Here is a 21,808-nt window from a genome sequence, read left to right as displayed (position 1 = left end):
TACGCTTCATGTAATGAACACCAGAATGAATCCAAGTTATTGACTTTTATCAATCATCATTGGATGGACACAGTAAAATTGTCTGACGTGACCAGGAATGCCCATTTAAATCATAGGAAATCATCTGAAAGTTCACAGTAAACATGGAATCTGGTAGGCTGGTGTTAATTATGGAATTAGTTAACAAACCTGGTTCTTGCTTTATATAGCAGCCATTGTATCTTGATCCTATTGCATTTACTTGCCTTTAGGCGGTGACACAGAGGATAAGGAAAGGGGAGAATTGAGTCTAGATAATCTCATATGAATTAAGTCAGTCTGGTTGTTCAAACTATAAGGAAAATTCCAAGTGGAAGACCAGGCCAGCAAGTATAAACCTTACTTCTGTACTCTCCTCTGTTGAATTTATCATTTTTTAGCATAGGGAAGAGAAAACAAAGTATCTTTTTGTGACTTTCCAGCACATTCTTAGGAACGGTTGACCTTCAAATGAGGATTTTCTGCTTTAAGATTTATTTCATGCTGGCTCTGAGCACATTTGGTTGGTCTGTGCAGTTTGCTGCAGTCAGGAACATGGTATTAAATTCTGATGTGGTATTTCAGCTGGAAGGAGAAAATCCTGTTTTTGGAGAGAGAAGGAGGAGGGGGTTGGATTAAGACCCTGCTGCTAAAATGATTCAAGGCATCAATGCCATTAAACTAAGTTAATCAGGAAGTGGTATCTCAGCAACTTGCTGGGTCCAGGTTTGACAGCAGGATGACCTCTGTGTGAATTGCACACCCACAAAAACTTGGAATCAATCCCATATTCCAATTTTCATGTCAGAAATATTTGGAAGACGTTTGGGCAGGGCACAGAATAAGTCGCAGGGCACAGTATAAGTCACAGGAGCCCTGAACCTGAAGCTCAGGGACTGTTGGGATGGAGGATGGGTTGGGATAGAGGTGAGGAGTGGGGAGGAGAGAGTTTTTGTTTTACATGCTAGTCTGCAAATGTACTGTGCCTGCTGTGCCTCTCTTTTGAAGACGGTAGGACAAGATTAATTCCTAACTCTCATTATACTCTGCTCTACCTAAGTTAACATATTTAAAGCATATAAGTGCCATGTGCTATTTCCTGAACTCATGTAAATAGGGCACGTTTTATTTTCACATCAAAGTCATGCTGATTTCCCCTGTCCATTCAGTAGGTGCATTTTTGAACTGGGGTAATGCCAGTGCTTGTGGTTGGTTAGACATTGACAAGTTGGTTAGATATAGACAGGTTCATTGCTGTAATGGAAACTAGAAAGCTGAGGGTAGAATTTCTGGTGTCCTGTTTAATGTTTTGATATGAACTATGAACCCTTTTTTTTTTCTACTTGCAGAGAAAGAAAAAAATCTAGTTGTAGCTTAAAATCCAAATGTGCAAAGAAGAGCACAAGTGCTGCAATTGAGAGGATTCCCTTTAGGTATTTCTGTTAGTGGGTGAATAAAAAGAAACAGAGACGCTTCCAGCGCAGTGAGGAGGTGACATGCTGACTGGTGTGTGTTTTCTCTGGATTAGACTCAAATATTCTTCTGTTCCCCCTTGCACAAAATCCAAAAAACTTCAGTGCATTTTACAGAGAGCCCCTTGCTTGACAGCTATATGAATGAAATCAGAATCTCCCCAGACTGAAGTGGGTTTTACTTAAATCTTCAAACAAACGGTGTGATGTTCCTGCTGTATTGTAAGAATCGGTAAGATTATGCTCTGTTTTTCCAGGTTCTTGCGGGGATGAATGTTTACTCTGCTGAATTTGAAAGGATAAAGGAAGAATTCAATGTCCGGGGATATCCTACAATCTGCTATTTTGAGTTGGTTATATTTTGCTACTATTTTAGAAATCATGCACTCTTATATAACTGTGTGTTTTTATCTTTTAGGGCAAAGACTGAACTTTGTTTTGTTGCTTTAACAGGAAGGGAAAGTTCCTGTTCAACTTCGAGAACTTTGGTGCTACTGCAGCAGATATCGCAGAGTGGCTGAAAAAGTAAGGCACTGAACTTCATGCACTCCACCTTTTATGTACTCTTCATTATTTACAAAATGTAATGGTTTAGGAACAGACATCTCTCCCTCCTTCCCTCTGCTCAGAAGAGCAAACAAAACTTACCCTGCTGAGATCAGCTAAACTCATACGGAGAGATTGACTAATGTTTGGTTTTTAACATGCATGCCTTGCATTTCACAATTGCATTTTGTCTGTAATAGGAGACCGACTGTGGACTAAAATAAATGCAGATACAGATCTTAGCTTCGTTAAAAATACCAGCTTAAATTTCCAATGATTTGGGTGCTTGAACTTAATACCTTGCAAAAGGTTTGACTTTTGTTGTGTTATTAAAAATGTATACACCAAGTGTGCAGTTCTTGTTGGTTCATCAGCTTTTAGCTGAAGCCTTTAAAGTGTCTTGCAGCAACAAACTGAAGATCAAAGCACCCTGGATAGGTAGTTACTTTTACAACATCTGTGTTTGCTGTCATGACCTGAAAGGGTAGAAAGCACCTTATTCTACCTAAAGAGAGCTATGTGCAGTCATAAACATTTTGGGGGCTGAATGAGCCTATGGGATTAACAGTTCAGAGACACACAGGAAAAGTGTGTGTGTGTGTATAGCTGCTCTTCAACAGGTGCAAATCCCTGCATGGTCAATGAAGCTGATGGAGCAGCTGGAGAGAGCTGAGATAATCTGGTGATGGAGAAATCCCATTTGCAGTGAGCCCAGGCTCTTGGGCTGGTGTCATCTTTGTAACCCTCCCTTGTTTGCTGCAGTCATGGAAGCAATACTAAAGTGAAGCTAATGAAAGGAAACAAACACACGGGAAGGAGCAGACTAGCAAACTATTGTAATGGTGCAGTTTAGCAAAATTGGCTCAGAATAAATGTATTTCTCTGTACTGTGGGGCTGTGCTGGGGATGTGCATATGGTTGCAGGTAGCCCAGGGTCTTCAGCAGCAGCAGATTGCGTGCTTCAGGATTTGGAACCCATGAATGAAGTGAGAGCAGCATCCTGTTAGGATCAGGAGCTACAAGCACAGCAAGCAAGTACTGCCCAGTGGCTCAAACAGGAGGAATTCAGCCAGAGTCATTAAGCCTGGTGTAGTCAATTAAGCCTTCAAATGTGAGTGATCAAGATGGCAACTCCAGCAACTTGAAGGAGATGATCAGTCCTTGGAGCAAGGATATGCCTTCATCACCTGCACTTTGTTATGCTTTTCAATTCTGCAAGGATGTGGTTATCTCTTGGCTACCATATGTGAAACATTAGCTGTTTGGGGTGTTTTTTCCCCTGTCTGCCCACATAATATCCAGATAATCCCTGCAATATGCAGTACCTTTATATCAGTGCTGTGACAGCAAGTGAACACAGCTACTGGAGGCAAAGCAGAACAGCTGCAAGCTCTTTCCAATGATAATCTCTGCTAACAAGCCACTGTGGGCTTTGGCTGATACTTCAGCAGTCCAGAGCTAAAGACAGCTGTTTGTCCTCACTTAGTGCATACTTATTAGTTGCCCAAAAGATGATCTGAGCAGTAGTCTTGTGCCCCTGTTTTGTGTAATAAGTACAACTTTTAAGGAAACCACATTGAGTAGTTATGTGTACTTACATTTTGCCAGTAATTGATGCTTAAATTACGATAAATTAAATTATTAATAAAACCACATATAGGGTAAACGTGCTATGTACATAATATTATACTAATCTGAGGAATCTGCAGTACAGGTTGTCAAAATGATATAGCAAGGGCTTTAGGAAAGCCAAGGAGTGCAATGAGATAGCTGCAGGGTGTACAGGCTGTGCTTCAGAGCAGCACAGTATTAAAATATTGAAAGGTTGCTCTTGTACAGAATGTTACTGCGAGGACCAGGGTATGCAGGGCCATGGCAAGGACAGCCAACGCATTTTTATACTGTGCATGCATGTGCTATCATTGTAGACATTTGCTTGAAAGGAAATCCAGCAGACATTGAGCTGTATGAAATGGCCCATTTTGTGTGGACAATAAGTACACTCTGCAGAAAAGCAGCTGTTTTTCCTCTCCCTCTTGTTTTTTTTCCATCTAAGTATTACTGGTAAAGGGATGAAAGTGGGTGATCTTAGGCTTATTTGTGGGGGAGAACATTATATACCTTAATGAAAGTTAGAATATTTAAATCATTGTCCATGCTTTTTCCTCTAGTTTGGAGGGCTCCAACACCTTTTTTTTTTTTTTTTTTTTCCTTTTCTACTTATTAAAGGTGCTTCTTTCTTATGCTGAAGCTGCTAAGGCATTGGTCTTACAGATGCTTCACCTTTCTTATCTTCCTAATAGTCACTGGCTACTTTGTTTTGGAGATTCAGATGTTTTCATGAGATGATAGAGATGAGCCATGATACAGCCTTAATCCAACACAGTAGAGCTGCTATCTTGTACATAGCTTTTTTGTTAAATCTGATACACAGCTGTATCAGCCTGAGTGGTAGGCAATCCCAACAGCTTCTTGCTGCCTTCAGCAGCTGTTTGGTTTGTCTTGCTGTTTTTATGGATTCCCCTCAGGCCCTTCCTTAGCATCAGCTACTCCGTTAAATCAAGAACTTGTTCTGTGCTCTCAATTGGATTAACTTTTGATAACTTCTGGACTTCTGTCATCCTAATCAGGTGTTGGGTATGCCTTGTCTCAGTGTTAAATGACCTTCTAAATTTTGATTGTTGCTTTCTCCAGGCCTTGAGCTGTTTCTTACCACCTCCAGTGTAGGCTCATTAGCATGCACAGCATTTTAAATTAGGCCATTTGAATAAACACCCCATGCCCTGCTTTGCTAATTCCTGAGTGAAATAGGTCATGGCAGGCCCTGCTAAACACCTTGTTCTCCCAGTGCTGTGTCCACGTTCATCATGCTCTGCCTATTCAACCCAGCTCCTAAATCTGTGTCATGGTGTTTGCTGGAAAGCCTTCACTCTGCCAGGTTACCTGGAGATTACTGCTCTCTGGGCTGCTTGGCCAGGTGCAGCTCTGACCTCTTACTTTGATGTTGGCTTCTTGGTTTGTTTATTGCAGAAGGAGCAGCAGAGGTGTGCATCACAGTTCTGCATGGATTGCTCAATATTCTTGGATCACACCTATTGCTTACATCAACAGAACTTGCTATCTGCATCTGTGTATCTCCACTGCTTTTTTTTATCAAACTAGGCTTTCAGCCTAGTAATGAGTAAGGCAGGATAAATTAGTTATCATGTTTGCCATTCCTTGTTCCAGGCAGCTAACACAATAATACATTTTAATCACAAATAGCAAGTCTGCTTTCAGCAAAGATGGGGTCACATCCAGACCTGTACTTTGCCAAAGAATTTTGGGAATTTTGGGGGGTATTTGGAACTCATTACTGCAACTGACAAAAATAGCTTCAAAGTCTGGCTCCTAATGTTCATATGTTTGGGTATCTTTTCTGTGAACACTGCTTTAATAAATAAAATGTTAATTAGCATAGTTTAGTTCACAGCTGCCAAATTCTCTTTTTAATATACATTAATAAAAGCCAAAACAAATTGTTTATTGTGATGATGAGCTCCAGAGGAGCTTAGGTTCAGTTTCCAGACTTGCCACTGTGTCTGAGCAGTCTCTGTGGCTCTGACCCATCCAAGACAGTTGAACTCAGGTGCAATCATAGTGAAGTTGGTAGAACACATCACTTGTCTTTTAGGTGAAGCATGCAGCTGAGTATCTTAGCTGAGTTAGGCCTACAAGCCCACTGCAGAGTGAAGACATAATGATGCTTCCCTGGCTCACAAGAGCTGTTCAGGGTAAAATCATGTATTCCTGAGGAGATGGTGTGTGTAGCTGGCTCATGGTCCCAGCACTGCTCCTCCTTTCTCTGCTGGCCCTAATCATGCTGTCAGTATCCAAGGTGACGGGTTAAATTGGCTGTTTCTGCTCACTGCTTTTTTCTTTCATTTGCAATGACTCCTGTGAACTACAAAGTAGGAATGCTGTGAGAAAGGGAGCATCCTGCTGAGGAGGGTGAAAGAGAAATAGAAAATGCATTTGATTTCTATAATGTAATAACCAAGCAGTCTAGTTATCTCCTCGCTCCATCCCCTTCCATTGCTGGTCTGTCCTCAGCAGCTTCTTGGAGATTTTTTTGTTCCTCCTCCAGTTTTATCTGTGTTTCAGTGCCTGTGAGTTCTAGATGGGTACAATTATGGAAGCTGTTCAGTAGGGTTGATGTGTCAGACATGTGTGAACATCTGCACAAAGTGGTTCCTTACAGTTTGACTTGCCAAAATGACTGCTTAGCACCAGAGAGCTGCCTGTAAGCTGTGTCTGTTTGTCTTGTAGCCCACAGGCACCTCAGCCACAGGCTCCAGAGACTCCCTGGGCAGATGAAGAAAATGTAGTTTATCATCTGACCGATGAGGACTTCGACAAGTTTATAAAAGATCATTCATCTGTGCTAGTGATGTTCCATGCACCATGTGAGTTTGTTTTCTCTTCTGTACTCTGAGCCAAATGCTTGCCAATGAAATCAGTGATGTTTTTCTGTGGAAGTTTCACAGAACCATGGACTCAAAAGTCCAGACTTTTCTTGTTTGTGATGATTGTTAAATATACAAGGCATGAAATGTTTGTGAAGTTGCTGACTTCACATTTAGGATGGAGATATGCCTCTGGAAAAGGGACACTTTGTAAGCTGAGTCAAAACATAACTGAGGAGTGTAATGATGCTTAACTAGTTTGGGTACTCATCACTTTACAGCATGGTTTCCCATTTTCAACTTCTTTTCAGTATTGTTTGCTTTCAAAGCAAAACTTTGGTTGATTGAACTAACTAGAACTAACTCATCTTGAGAACCCTGAGCTCCTGGATTCTTGTCCATGGCTGCTGCTATGTCATTTTGTACATTTTTACTCTTCTGCTGCAGTTTGTCTGGCGATGTAAAGGATGATTGTCACTATATATTGTGCTGAACTATTCCAAAACTAGGCCTAAGTTTAGAAAGACCCCAGAACTTCTGATAACTATTGCAGAGTTGGTGGTGATACTACTTACTGTTCTGCTGAGAATTAATTCAACAGATCTTTTTCATGACTTGAGGTTTTAGCTTGACAAATAAAACGCAGTGGGTTGCCTTCAGGAAGCTGCTCCAGCCACACTGCCCTCCTGTAAGCTGTTGGGTGGAAGAGAAGAGTGACTTGACCTCTTAGTTCACTGTGGATGTAACTTGTTTCAGCTACCTATCTGGTTCTTCCAATTGTTTATGTCTGTAATGGACAGTTCAGGTTTGAATCTGCTACACTGTGACACACAGCTTCTGTCTCCTCTTGCTGCTGTGCTGGCAGCAGTACTTGGGTGAGAAGTTCATTTTCAAGGGCATAGATTTAAAGGTTCGGACTCTGGAGGCAGACTGTATGCTCACAGCTGAGGGTCTTGGCACAGAGGCTTAAATCCTGTTTCCCTTTAAGCCAGCTGGAGTTAGCTCCAAAATGCCTTTTTTGAAGGTCTGCTCATAAGACTCATTTGAAAAACATACCATAATGAATTTCCTCTGCCTGATGAAATGTCTAAGAATTTGGTCCACTGAAGCAGGGGACTGACTGCTGTTTTGTCGCTGTGTTCCCTGGATTATTTGTACTAATGAAAGTGGGACCGGAGATGAGCTCCTGGTCTGAAACCCAAAACACGAGTAGCAGAACTGATGAGGCCTGGTTTGCTCAGGAGTTATCCTTCGTTACCCAAATACTTCCTTCCCCAGATTTCCCTGCACCCCGGTGTGCAAGTGACAGCATGGGCTGCTGCTCCTCGGCAGCTGTGTGCTTACTGAGAGGCTGCTGCCAAGCACAAATCTAACTCCTAAATTTCCCTCCTTTCCCCTCTCTCTGCACAATGGCATGGGAGAAGTGTCTCTTCTCTCTCAATGTATTCACAGAGATTTAGTAGTACTTTAACGCTTTACCTTTTTTTGAGTCTGTAAATGGGCAAAGGAATCTAGTCTTGTATTCAGGAGGAGGAAGAGGGGGAAGAAATCAACAGCTGCCCCTGCAACACTCATTCCTTTAGGAAGCCAGATTAAAAATAGATGAATCCATACAACTGCAATCAAATTTTTTAGTAAGTTCAAGTTAGTTTTAAATCTCAGTAGGATTCTGTTCAGTTTTAGTGGTTTTTTTTAGTATTTTCAAGAACACAGGTAACACAGTTTTAGGAGTAACAATATTGCATTACCTATTTTGAGAGTAGGGGTGCTTCCAGAAAGGCATGCTTTGTACTAAGGGACATTCTGCACTAAGATACAGCAGTACTTTGGTAAATGCTGTTTTAAAAGTAAATCAGATGCCTTAACTGGGCTGTCACAATCTGTTGATAACATTTTCCAGCTGCTCAGAATTTGGATAAAGAGTGTTCCTTGACAGAACAACTCAATTTTAAATGCACTTTGAATATTTGGGGGATTTTATTTACATTCAGGTGATAATGGTATGCCTATTTGCAGAATCCAGCTCGTACATTGTAAAAGATCTGTGTTGGTAAGAATTCTCTCTGGGCATCCTCAGCAGAGAGAATGAGGCTTGCAAATTAATTATTGTGACAGACAACTATCATAAACAGTTATCTCCATGATTAAAAGCTCTTCTCTTAGCACTTCTTAAATGTGCTAATGGTGTCACCTTATGAATATTAGGAGATAAATTATTCCAGTAAAAGAAGTGGTAAATCCAGCGAGCATCTTACTTGTTTTAACCTTGGTAGCTCAGTCTGAGGAAGTTTTTTTTTCTAAAAATTATGTATTAATAAAAAACAAAATCTTGAAACATCTATAAAATAGGCTTATGACACAGGATATACATCTGTGTAACTAAGAATAATCAAGGGGATTTCAGCACTGGCCTGGAATTAGCAAGTGCTTAAACTCTGTGTCACCATGCAGCATGTGACTTGGTGTTTTTCTGTCACATTGTTGTGGTTTAGCCTCAGCTCCAGCTCAGCCCCACACAGCTGCTGCATCATGGTGGGATGGGGGAGAGTTTGAAAGGTAAAGCCAAGAAAAGTCATGGGTTTGTGAGATAAAGGTAGTTTAATAAGAAGAGAAAAAGCCATGTACAGACAAACCAAAACAAGGAATTTGTTCAGTACTTTGCATTGACTGGCAGGTGCTTGACCCTTCCCAAAAAAACCAGAGATTTATCACACATAATGCTAACTTGGGAAGACAAACTCCGTCACTCCAAATGTCCCCCCTCTCCCTCTTTGCCCAGTTCTCTATGCTGAGCACGACACCATATGGTTTGGGATATCCCTGTGGTTATTTGGGGTCAGCTGTCCTGGCTGTGTCCCCTGACATCTTCTTGTGCATCCTCAGCCTCCTTGTGATGGGATGGAGTGAGGAGCAGAAGAGGTCTGGATTCTGTAAGCGCTGATCATCAATAACTAAAACATCCCTGAGTTATCTACACTGTTCCCAGCACAAATCCAGCCCATGGCTCAATACCAGCTACTGTGAAGACAGTGAACTCTATCCCAGCCCAAACCACCCCACATTCATAAGGAACTGTTTTACTAGAAGACAGTTATTTCAGTGATGCTTTAATTGCATATTCAGAGGGCCAGTGCATTAATAGAATGTTATATGAAAAGATGTGTGGGGAATCAGCAGCTTTTTATCTGCTCCCTCCCCTCAGTGCTGAACCAAACACATCCCAGGTAAATACCTGTGAACTGCACCCTTAGGCACTGTGATGGATGTGGCCAGTTGGGTCTCCATGTCTTTGGCTAGAAATCATCATCCCTGAGGACCACACTGTAATTATTTACAATCAGTTGTACTTACTAGTCCAGTCAAAGACATGGCAGCATTTTAAGTGCTGCCTGGCATAACTAAGTTCAAGGAGAGCAGGTAGCGTGTTTTAAACACATCAGGAAGGTCTGCAGCATGCAGCTTGCACCTCTAGGGATCAGAGAGACCATACCTTTTGTGCAGTAATTTATCACAACCATTAAACAGACGATGTGCTGCTTCAGGTCATTACTGCCTGCCCTGAGCAACGGGTGAGTGAGGGTGGGCAGGATGAGTTCATCCTACTTTCGTTTTACAGGTCACTGGGGACACAGAGCAGGATTTCTAACCTTCTGAAACTCCTTTTTAAAGCCCTTAAGAGGATGTTCAATAAATCTGAATATTTAGCATAGGTAAACAGTGGCCCAGCCAGTCAGGCTCTGAAAGCGCTCTCCTCCCCAGCCATCTGTGAAGGGTGTGCAGTGTTGTGCTCCTTACTTAAGCATTTTGCTGAAATTTCATAATTTCTGGTGGTGAACTTAGTGTTATCCTGGATATATCCCGACTGCAGTCTTGTAGACATCTGAAGTGATTTTCAATGTGTTGTACCCAAAAACTGGATTCCCATGCACTGTACAAAAGAACAAAGAAAGGGCCCTCCCTCCTAAAGGATTTGGAGTTTTTACTTGAATTGATTGTATTTGGTAACATGAGATAGCAGTTATGTTAGCAGGCCTATTTCTGGATTTATAACAAAGGATTTATTGCACCAGCCAAAGTTATTTCTGTACTATAACATAACTAAAGGCACTGTTGCTGCTTATGATAAGGTTCTGCTAGCAGTGAAAAGAAAGACTCCATGTCTGTATGTGCTTCTTGATATCTATGCCTACAGCTGATAGATTTATTTAGATGCCCAAGATGACAGCTGGATTCTGAATGTCTCTAAATATGGGTTATGCTGCCATTCAAGTGTTGTTAAATGCTGTAGTGTCATGGGAACTTGCTGGGACTTAAAATGCTCCTGAGCCCCTTGATCATGAAAAAAGCCCTGTTTGTGTTTTCAGTTTCCTCATCAAACTGTTTGCTGAGTCCAATGTAATTTTAAAAATAATTCTGTCCAAAATATTTGCCAAATTAGTGAGGATTGCAGTCTTTCTGACTCTGTTTTGTTGAAGGAATAAACCCTCTACACATTTATCCTTTCTACATTTTCCTCAGCATTTTTCTCCAAATCACATCTCAGTCACAAAATAAACCCAACCAAGTCACTGATAAGTCAATTCAAATGCCACTGAAAGGTGTTTAAAGTCTAGGATTGAAATTCAAGTCAATTCAGAAATGGTTTCTGGAAGTATCTGCTGTTCACACACAGGAGTTAGTTTTCATTATGCTTTGTTAACACAAGTGACACTGCTAACGTTTTAAAGGATACCCGTTCTTGCAGCCTCATGCAGAATAATGTCCTGGTGCCACTGGGAGCTGTAGCCTCCCCCTGTACCTTCAGCAAGCACGGATCTGAGGAGTCTCTGATGGTGGCTGGTGGTTGTAGTCAGTCACCTCTGGTGTTTTCTTGGGGCTGCTTTGCCCTCTCATACCCCATCAGCCAGAGCAGAGTTTGTTGTCCAGTACTGATGCTAGGGGTAACAAACAGGAGAAAAAAAGTGCTTTATGTATACTGTTAGAGTGAGTGTGCATTTGCTTTTTAAAGGATTAAACTATTAAAATGTTTTCCTGCAATTTCTTCATTGTATGTGAGTTTAAATTCAGGTTAAATCTGTGTTCTTCCCAGACTCCTTCATAGGGCTTCTTCAGAGACTATATAAGCTGATTGCAGGACTTAAGGCTAGAAAAAATATCGTTAGTAGGATATTTGAGCTGTTGTGGTTTTTCCTTCATTGATAAAGAGGGAAAGCAGGGAAAATACAGCCTAACAGACCTTTGCTTGCTTCCTCCCAGTGGAAGGGAGTGCAAAAATAAACCTTGAAATGATAAAGTGTACCACAGTTTTCATGTGTTGTTGAAATGTCCATGAAATTCCTTTCCTGTACTCGGATATTTTCTCTCTCTTTATAAACCAACCCGATAAATTATGCAGTTGCTGCTTTCCAAAGTCAGCTATTCAGCTGTTCAGGTTTTTAATTGCACAGGGAGTGGTTTTATCAATTTGGCTTTGAAAAACAGCTTTTCACACCCTTCACTTCTTCCCTCCTCCCTCCAGTGCATTTAAGCCCAAGGTTTTAAGCGACTTTGTGAACTCACTATTAAGAATCCCATGCAATTAGCGCAGTACAGGAAGGCCTCAGCTTCTAACCAAGTCATGAACTTGGCTCCTCTCTGCCAGCACAACATCACTGGTTTCAGTGGCCTTGTTTTTGTTTCTTACTGCTCCATGTGATTGGGATGTAGGAATCCATTGCTCACTTTAAATATGAAGCAAAGTGAACCCAAAATGTGTGCACAAAATCAAATTTAGTGTTTCAAACCATCTTTTACAGCTATAAATAAATAAGTCTCCCTTTCAGACCCCCAGTGGTTCCTTTTGAAAGCAGGCTATGTTGCTGTGAGCTCTAATTGGGATGTATGTTGGCAGCATCAACAGAAAGGCCACGAGTTGAAAAGGCTGAAGAATAATCTACTCTGCAGCCTTTCTAGCACAGGTCAGCAGCAGCCTAACATTGGCAACCTGTGATAAATAAAGAAATTATTTATAAATGAATGAAGTTTTCCATGCTAATTCAGGATTCAGTCAAAGATTATTTCTTTTTTAGAATGTCAGCTAACACAGTTGTTCCAGTAGAGGTTAAAGGCTTGTGGGTTATCCAAACATCCAGCAGTGCTGGATGTGGATGGAACCATCCTCTAATTTTCATTTGTCCCTGTCATATATGACATTTGTGATTTTCAAAATAAGATGTTGGCTGTGTTCAGTGGGTGCATAGAGAGCCTTTGGCATCTGCCTTCAGATGTAAAGCCTCTGGGATAAAGGCAGACAGTGGGTACTTGGAAGAGGGTGTTGGTGCACCTGTGCAGGTCTGGATTACTGGGAGTTTGTAGTGTGTAAGGCAGGTTGTGCATCTGGAATCTGGTCAGATGCCTTATCTCCATGATGCAGGTGCTATACTAGCCCATAGGAAGCTACACAAAAAGACATTTATGTGGCAGGATGCTTGCTCAATCCTGTTCATACCAGACCCTGTGAAAACATTCTTGTTTCAGAGTAATTACAGAAAGCTTTGAACAAGTCAAACTTTCTGGACTGTTATGTGGGTCACAGGGAGTGCCTGGCTCTGGTAGGAATTTGGAGGAGCGATGCAGATGTCAGGGTGGGCTGTTGCAGTGCCCACATCACCGAAAACTGATTTGTTGTGTAAGGACACATTGATGAATGTTGCTGTTTAAGAGTCTGGACAGACTGTTGAAGAGAAAAGATCTGCTTCAATTTCAGAATTGTGTTTTTTGACTCTCTGTGTCCCATAGGCTCCTAATTTTAATGTTGCCTTAGTGTATTTTTAATGGGATGTATAATAAAAAGCTTCCCTGTACATGCATAAATTGTGCCAACTTTCTGTGCACTGTATGTATGTACTTCTCAGCTGAACATTCCTGGCAGGCTTCTGGAGCAGGTACATTCTTCACATAAACCAGCTAGAAATTGGTACGTTCTTGGCTTCAGAATCTGCTTCCACTGAGATGAGCAAGTCCTGACTGCTGATTTCAGAGAGAGGAGGTCTGGGACACTAAGACTGGGTTCTTCACTATTTAAAAGCATGGAAGTCTACAAGAAGATGTTGCTTGATACTACGTATATTTGAATATCACTAAAAATGTTAGGGAGTGTAAACAGTTGAGTGTACTGACCTGCCAGTGCAGTGACTTGTCTCATTAAACTAATTACAGAAATTATTTTCAGGGAGATTTAGTCACACATTAAAACAGAAGTTCTTGGAAAGACAGCAAACCAGGAAAATTAAGAATCTGACATGGATTTTTCCTTTAATGACAATACCATTCATGTTTCTCAAGGATCTAAAAATAAAAATCAATATGGGTTGTTAGTGGTACTTAATGTAAATAGGAATGTGAAGATTGTAAGAATCCTGATAATTATCTTGTGCAGTAAAACCTGCTAGAATACCTAATGAAAGGGACAAAGACAGTAATGACTGATACCATTGTCTCTTTTTTGTCAGTCTTCTGATACTGGAGCACACAGTTTATATGGGATTATTGTCTCTTTGAAGCAGTTTGTGCTCTTTGGGCATGGTCAGAAAAAAGGATGATCCAGTGATAAAAGCAATAGCCTTGGCCTGGAGATGTAAAAGTTTAGTTCTTTGCCTTGCTTTGATTTGTACAGTCACAACCCAAGTCACTAAATATTTGTCTCGGTTTCCAACCTGTGAAGTGGAGATAACATTTCACCTTGTGTGGGAGTTTTATCTAGCAAGCCATGGCCAGACTGCAAGCTGCTCCCGTATTGCAGGAATTGAGATACGGAAGGCATAGGAGCACTGCAAAGTCTTGATTAACGTGAAGGAAGTAGGATTTTGCCTTTGATGTTGCCTAGCTTGTGGCAGACATCACTTTTTTGTCCCCTAAGTTTAGGAAACCCCATCTGCCACTGAGTGAGCAGAGCTCAGACAAGATTATCAAGGCTGGAGCTGGTGACTCACAACCTGATTACAGCTCATGCCAGGACTAAAAGGGAGGAGCTTTGACTTGCTCTGGTTCAGTGTCTCAACAGGGAGAGTGGCATAAGGGGGGTGTTTTGGGCTGCTCTACCTTTGGGCTGGATCTCGACTTGCTCTGTGACATGATGCTGTTCTGGGGACATGGTGTGTACATTGAACAATGTACTTGGTAGCAGTTTTGGGTCTTGAGTAGAATGCAGGGTAGAAGTAAAGAAAGAAGGAAAGGAGACAAAATGTGGATATTTGGGAGGTTTGTTTGAAATGCATTGCTGTATGCTCACCTCCAATTGGGAGCAATTACTTTCTTTATTAAAGAAGACATTTGCAAAGGCTATTCCAATCAGAAAAAAGCTTCATGTGAATGTGTGGCAGGTGGTGTGAAGGGAACATTAGTTTCTTTGGGGATTTGCTGCCTCATTTCTCACATTATTATTGCCTTCCCTCTCTCCTAACGAGTCCTTATGACTGACTCAGCCTGTTACATTGGAGTAGATGCCGGAGCACCAAGGAGCAGCTGAGATGCTACAGCTGAAGAGAGACTGGCTTCATGCTCTGGGTATTTGTTGTAGGTTATTTAGGTGTTCAGAGGGGTCTTTTAGAGGACTTAGGTGATTTTAGCTGTTAAAAATCCACATTTGAGTGTGTGAATTGGGTGACTGTCCTCCTGGCAAGCTTGACCCCAGTGTACACTTAATGCTCTTGTGGTGGGTTCTGATAGGAGTGAAGCAGAACTTATTTTTATAGGTTTACTTTGCTTCCCTCTAATGATGGGGTAACAGTAGGAATTAGCTTTAAAAATTAGACTCCAGATTTATTTTTTCTGAAATTAATCAATTTCCTTGCTTGGATAAGCTCAATATACTGTGCAGGGCTCTCATTTGGAAAGTGCCTTACCGTATCTCTGCTACTTGGGTAATTACCAGTGGAGTTTATCTTCCTAAATACTTTATGGCTTCAACTTTGGTTCTCTGAAAGGTGGAAAACTTACATAAAGGGCAAATAGTGAACAGAGACACCTAGAGTGAAAGATTGCTTACCTGCCTGTCTGTTCCTTGTGCCCTTTCAGATGGTGAGTTGGCAAGTGATGCCATTTTTCTGAGTTACTAATAAATGAATCCATTGCTTGGACACTGAGGCATTGTGCTGATGGTGGAGCTGTATCTTCTGGGGTTCTGGCTGCTTGTGGTTGGCAACCGTGCCAGCACCCGTCTCCTATATAGGTGAACAGATCTCAGCTGGTAGCCATTTCTGCTGTGACTTTGGACAAAACCCTTGTGTTCTGCATAATATTTCTTCTTGCTACTTGACTTTTCCAGATATCTTCACAGTAATATTCAATGTCACCATTCCTTTTAACCCTCCTGCCCCATGAGCTTGAGTTCATTGGGATGTACCTTTCTTAAGGAAGATCTCTTTGCATGGCATCTATTTTGCTGATGTCTTACACAAATTGCATTCTAGGAAATAATTTGCAGGTTATGCTGTTCTTTTGAGCTGAACACTCAAAGCTCTTCCATCTCACCTGTGTTCTCTGGCATTTTCATTGCTAAATCCAAAGCATAAAGTCTTCCATAGCGGGGAAAGAGTGTGAGAGAAAGCAGTGCAACTTCTCTTCCCTCCTCAAGGTAAAATTTTGTTGTTCACCTGGCAGCAGAGAAGGGGGGGGGATCTTTTTTGGATGTGAAATAATTCTGGCTTAATTGAGAAGGAAACCTTCTGGTGGTATTTTTCATAAACTCTCAACAATTTCACCTTAAGGCAACCATGCTGTTGTCTCACATTTCAATAGGGGAAGATTAATTTTCAACACCTACTCAGGGCCATGTTCCTCAGAGCTGGTGTAGGAAGTGTAATTCATATCTCCCAATGCCAGCTGATCCACCTTCCTTCACTTCTTTTCCCTCCCAAGAGGGATGGTAGGAGGCACCATCATCTCCAAGCGCAGATTTTTACCACTTGCACCACAGTCTTGAGTGAGAGGGTATATATATGCAGTTTTAGCATATATGTGCAGTGTAATCTCCAATAGCCTGAAGCTTTGGAATGAAAATAAGGAACCATGTGATTGTTTTAGTTTATTTTACATAAAGATGGTGATTAACTTTGAGGTTGTTCCTGGATTTGTGCTGGAGTCTGTGCTGTGCAGATGGGGTGTATATTTTTTTCATAGGCTGCTTTCAGGAGTCCAGCTCAGCCACAGCCACCTGTGAGCTCAGAAGCAGAGAGTGCACACTGAGGGCAAGACAGAGCAGAAATCCCTGGGAGGCAGCAGCCTCCAGCTGACATTAGTCTTGGAGAATACTTACCCTTTCTCCTGAGCCTGAGTCAGAAGAAGACACACTCAGTGTGACCAGAAATAAAGGCAGAAGTGTGTGTTGTGCAGTTCACCAGAGCTGCTGTAAATCCCATGGAGGCAGCCTGCAGGACCTGCTCCATGTTTGCCCCACTGTGCTGAGCCTTCCCCTGCCAAGGGCTGTTTTTGGCTAAAGGTGGCCCTTCTGCTGGAGCTGTGAATATAGCACGGATGCAGACAGTGTTCCTGGAGGATACATTTAGTTATGCTCTCTTTCCCGTTTGATCTGATTTATGTAATGCATCTGACTATCCTTTTTAAAAATAAGTAAATAGTTTTAACTCATACTACAACTGTCTAAAACTGTTATGACTCCTCTCCTGAGCAGTTAGAGCATAGAAAAGACAAGATGGTGTCTGGGTTTGGGTCACTACCACCTCAGCAGGTCATACAGACAGGAGAATGAGTAACCAATTTGTAACGATTTTGTGCCCCAACTTCACATTGAAGGGCTCCTGGAAGCTGGGAGGGACTTTCTTCTGTGTGCCCATGCTGGGATTTGATTTGCACAGCTCATTGCCCCCACAGATTGCCTGCACTCCGAGTCCGTGGTAGTGCCAGTGAGATGGTGATAATGGCGGGGCCGAGTCTCTGCAGTGCTCTGGGATGAACTGTGCAGCCCACGCAGCCACGGTGTTCAGCTGCAACCGCAGCAGTGTGGCATGACTGCAATAATCCAAACTGCTTAAGTATTTTCCTTCTAATTCTGTATTTCTAGTTCCTCAGAGTCTTTTCCAGACTGACCTTTCATAGGCTTTGTCTTCCGTAAAGCCGTAAAGCTGTTTGCTTGTCGCTGATCTCTAAGCAATGTAATGCCTGCTGGAATCAAACCTGCCTTTACAAATACAGTATTGGGGGTGAGGTGTCTGGATTTGTGTATGTGTGCACACATTTCTAGCTGCTGGAAATCTGAATTCAATATCATGTTAAAGATGTTGAAGATGTGCCTCTTTTAAGAAAGCATCAAGACTTGAAACATCATTGTCTTTTAAGTATCTGGAATTTTACCTGGGTGTGTAGTGCTGCTGGTGATAAGATGCATAGTTTGGAGGGAGTAAGTACTCAGAGGGAAAAGGTTGTGCAAAATTCCTTGTACTCCTGATCCGTCTTAAGATGTTTTTGTTTTTTGTTTAATTTTTGGTTTTTGGGAGGATTTTTATGCATGGAGATCATGGCATGGCCTGACTGCGCTGACTATTGTGACTATTAAGTGAACATGCAGCCAACATGATTGCAAATTCATACCTGTGATTACACGGAGAAACAGCTGCTTTTGTCATCCTCCCTCCCTGCCAAATTTGTGGATGATTTTCCATCAGATGTCTGCAATGCAGATGGCTAAATTATGCAAGGGAGTCTGCAGCTGTTGTAGTTTATGCTCTCCTACACCGGTGAAGGAACTGAAAACTGCCTCATGTCAGACCTGAGAGATCCTCTTTTATGTGATGCGTGAGAAGTCTTTGCATGTTACAGACTTCCATGGCAGAAGAGAATACATTTGTGTTATTGCATGGATGGTAAGAGGGCTGGCTGGGATTTGTGTGTCATGCCTGTGGCTGCAAGGACTGTGTCTCCCCTGCTCCATGTAGAAACTCCTGCTTTTATATGTAGGGATGCAAGCTCAAAGTTAACAATGTTAACTTGTAAGAACTGGCTATTCTGTTTTTTTCAGAGGTCACTGCTCCTCTGGGATTAAGAATGGAGAAACCAATGGTGTTATCCCAGCTGTTAAATGTTTAGAGAGCACAGGCGCATTGGAAATTTTTGACTTACTTTTTTCTCATCCTGAAGTTGTCTGTAAATCTTCTACGAGTGTATTCTGAACTGCCAGTGGCCCACTTGCTGAAAGCAGGACATGTTTTGTGTTTCAAATTCATTTTCTCATCAGGCTAATGGAGGTATTTTTGGTATGCAGCTATAGATGGATATAGAGCTGGCATGATACAATAAATAGCTGGTACATGATAACAGTATTTGAGCAGTCTGTTGATGACAGAAATGTAATGATTCTTTAAAATCTTTATTTGCAATTTAGTTTACCTCTGGGGTTCTTGATGTCAGAAATTACTTCTTCACAACTGCCTGGATGTTGTCTTTTATCTCTTCCTTGTCACGCACACTTCAGATCCTCAGACAACGTTGTCTTGAAATGAGAGACATGGTCAAAAGCATGGCATCTATTTATATAGTCATAATAACCTGAAAGAAGCAAACTGAATGACAGAGAGAAACTGAGATTTATATTCTTGGGACATCACTAAGACAGTATATGCAGGAGCTTAGCTGGAGCTGCTTGACTGATTTTCTGCTTATAAAGCTTGGTTTTAACAGTAGAAGTACTTGTATTAATTCATTTCTGAAAAGGTTTGGAGCAATTGTGTTGAAAGTCTTTGTCATGGTGGCAAACAGGCTGCTATAAACAAATACAGATACTTCCTTGGAAAAAGAGTTGTTTGGTATGTTTGTTAGGCTTTCCTTTATCCATGTGCTGCTCACCCTTCCACTTCAGCATTGCTCTGTCCACACTTGGCCTTTGCCTCTACATTTGCATATGGTCACACTCTACAGAGGACAAAGTGCTGAGCAAGTGTTGTACTCTGCCCTGCAGTGGGATCCTGGGGGGAGGTGACTTGTCTGCACCGAGGTGACATGGAGACCTTTGATCACCATTGTCTGGGGTGCAGCTCAGCTAAGCTGTGTGACAATGACTGCACCAAAGGAAGGAGCTGCTTATCTCCCCATCTGCGCAGTGCAAATGGGAAGATTGATTATAAATAAACTGGAAAAGCAGAATTCTTGCTTCATTTAGACATCTGTTTTAAAAATGGCTAGCAAGGGTGCGTACCAGATGTCCTAGCACTGATTGTTTTAAGTTTTGACTTCTTTTCCCCATCTTGTAGCACTTCCTTTTTGCTTACCTGTGTGCTCTTTTTATCCAAGCCTTGGCCCTAGCAGCCTGGGACTTGTTTTGTGCAAGAAGAGCAAGATGAGGTGTGAGAGGTCAGAGGAGTTGTCCTGAGCTGGTCAGCAGAACCAGGCATTGAACTTGGACTGGTTTCTGCTGCCAGATGGAGAGTAACTGTCTTGCACCTCCAGAGTAGCTTCTTGTCTTTTGCAAGAAAAGACTGAGCCTGTGGGAGTCCCCTTGGATAGACCCTTGGATGTTCCCACCAGACATGACCCTTGAAGGCTCAGAGGATGGCAGTGCTTGGGAGTAGGCAGAAGACATCCTTGTGTTGACTGCAGCCTTTCTTCTCACCTGGGATTGAACAGGTCTCTTCCCTTGCTTAGTCTTTTAGTTTTAATGTCATTAAACACTTAACAGGACAGTGCATCTTCTAGAAGCCCATCTGTCAAAGATGCCCACTGCAGACTTACGGGCTCCTTCCATTGCTGCAGCAGCACATAGGAGCATCTGGGCTCAGGACCTGTAGGGTTGTTGTTATTTTCCCCACTCATTTTATGAACAGAAAGCATCTAAAACTAGAGGACCTTAGCACAGAGGGATGAAGCTGCTGCTGAGCAACCCAATGTAGCAATCAAAGGAGAGGCAGTGACCTTGGAATTAATTTAAATAACTTTTCGTTGGCCTCAAGAATTTAATGGCAATCTTCACAGGATTATTCAAAGATAGGATAAATTATCATAGGAGAGATTAATTGATTTGCAATTTGTAGGTCTGACTTGTAATTTGTATCTCCCCTTTTCTGGAATGGTAGGTGAAAATAGGCTGTAGCTCACAATAGCAAAATTCTCATGAAGACAGCCAGAAAAGCACCGTTTATTGAGAAGCTCTTAAAATTTGTTGTTCTTCTCTCAGGTTCAGTTTAATATTGTGACTTTTTTCCAGACTGATACATCATGCTGTCCTCTGTCAGGGGTAGAACAAGCATTCATGATAAAGATTTGAAGACGTCAGTTTGCATTTAAGTGCCTTTTAAAAGATCTGATGTTGCTTCCCTTTGTTTTAAGCCTGAGTGAGTTAGCTTTGTGACAGTCAGTAGTGCTGTGTATGTGTGATGTTCATGAAAGAACCTGGAACAGTGACATTCCATGGTCTGGATATCTTGATCCAAAATATTACTTACATGAATTTCAGATGCTTTGGATATTTTTTCATTTCCTGGGCAAAATGTGTCTGCATTATTGGTTTGGGGTTTTTTTCCCTCTGCATAGCTTTGTGAAAACTCTGGTTCATTTATGCCTTTGGTTGATCAGATCTCATTAATGATTGTAATATAATTGGAATGTAGTGCAGATTATATGGATACTGTAGCTACAGCACAGCATGAATCTTGCTGTGGCTAAGGGACACACTGTGTAAAGCCCACCAAGGTGAAGTTAGCCCTGCAGAAAGTCATTGTTTGTACAAATTTAAGCTACCTAATTCAGAGGGGTTCCCAGCTATCTGAACTAGGAGTTGAGGTGCCCTTTGGTTAGAAGTGAGGAAGAGCACAAAATGAATAAAGTTCCCTGCTTCTAAAAGGAGAAATAAATCAAGTTGGGCAGGTGTCAGAGGGATCTGTCAGCCCCTTACACAAAGCCATATGCCTGCAAGTTTTCTGTGGGTGGCAAATAAATCATTTTGCCAGCCTCTTTTGTGCTTTTAACCAAGATAAGCAGTGCTGAGACAGTAATTCTTCCTCAGCCTGTCCCAGCTTCTTCCTGAATTCACCTGTGAAGCTGTTGCATCAGGTTCCCAGCATTGTCACACCACGGAGTAAAATTAAGGCAAAGCTTTCTCCACCAGCTGAGCTCCCCTTGTTCTGCTGCTCCTACCACGTTACTGTTTTTTGCTTAAAAGAATGGCATAGGGCTGTTCAGTGCTGTGGTGTCTGTGCAGATGACTAAGCAGTATGGACTGTAGCTGGTGTTTGAACAGGAGTTGGTCTGAGATCAACTGCTTTGGTATTTGCTGTAATTCTTAGCTGGGATTTGCAGTTGTTCAAATGTATTCAGCCTGTTCTATAAACATGCCCTGTAAGT

The 21,808-nt window shown here is 41.8% G+C and overlaps 1 protein-coding gene across 1 annotated transcript in view; it reads left to right on the top strand.

Moving 5' to 3' along the window:
* PDIA5 (protein disulfide isomerase family A member 5) overlaps nt 1-21,808 on the top strand; it is a 97,574-nt gene that overhangs the window by 42,352 nt on the left and 33,414 nt on the right. The window contains exons 9-11 of the mRNA XM_058840220.1: nt 1,748-1,839; nt 1,944-2,015; nt 6,345-6,481. Coding sequence (XP_058696203.1) covers nt 1,748-1,839; nt 1,944-2,015; nt 6,345-6,481 — 301 coding nt within the window. The remainder of the gene's footprint in view (nt 1-1,747; nt 1,840-1,943; nt 2,016-6,344; nt 6,482-21,808) is intronic.

The sequence above is a fragment of the Poecile atricapillus genome, chromosome 5 (assembly GCF_030490865.1).
Source record: "Poecile atricapillus isolate bPoeAtr1 chromosome 5, bPoeAtr1.hap1, whole genome shotgun sequence".
Taxonomy (NCBI): Eukaryota; Metazoa; Chordata; class Aves; order Passeriformes; family Paridae; genus Poecile; species Poecile atricapillus.
Note: the sequence above shows the minus strand (reverse complement) of the source record. Positions and strands in the feature narration are given on the sequence as shown.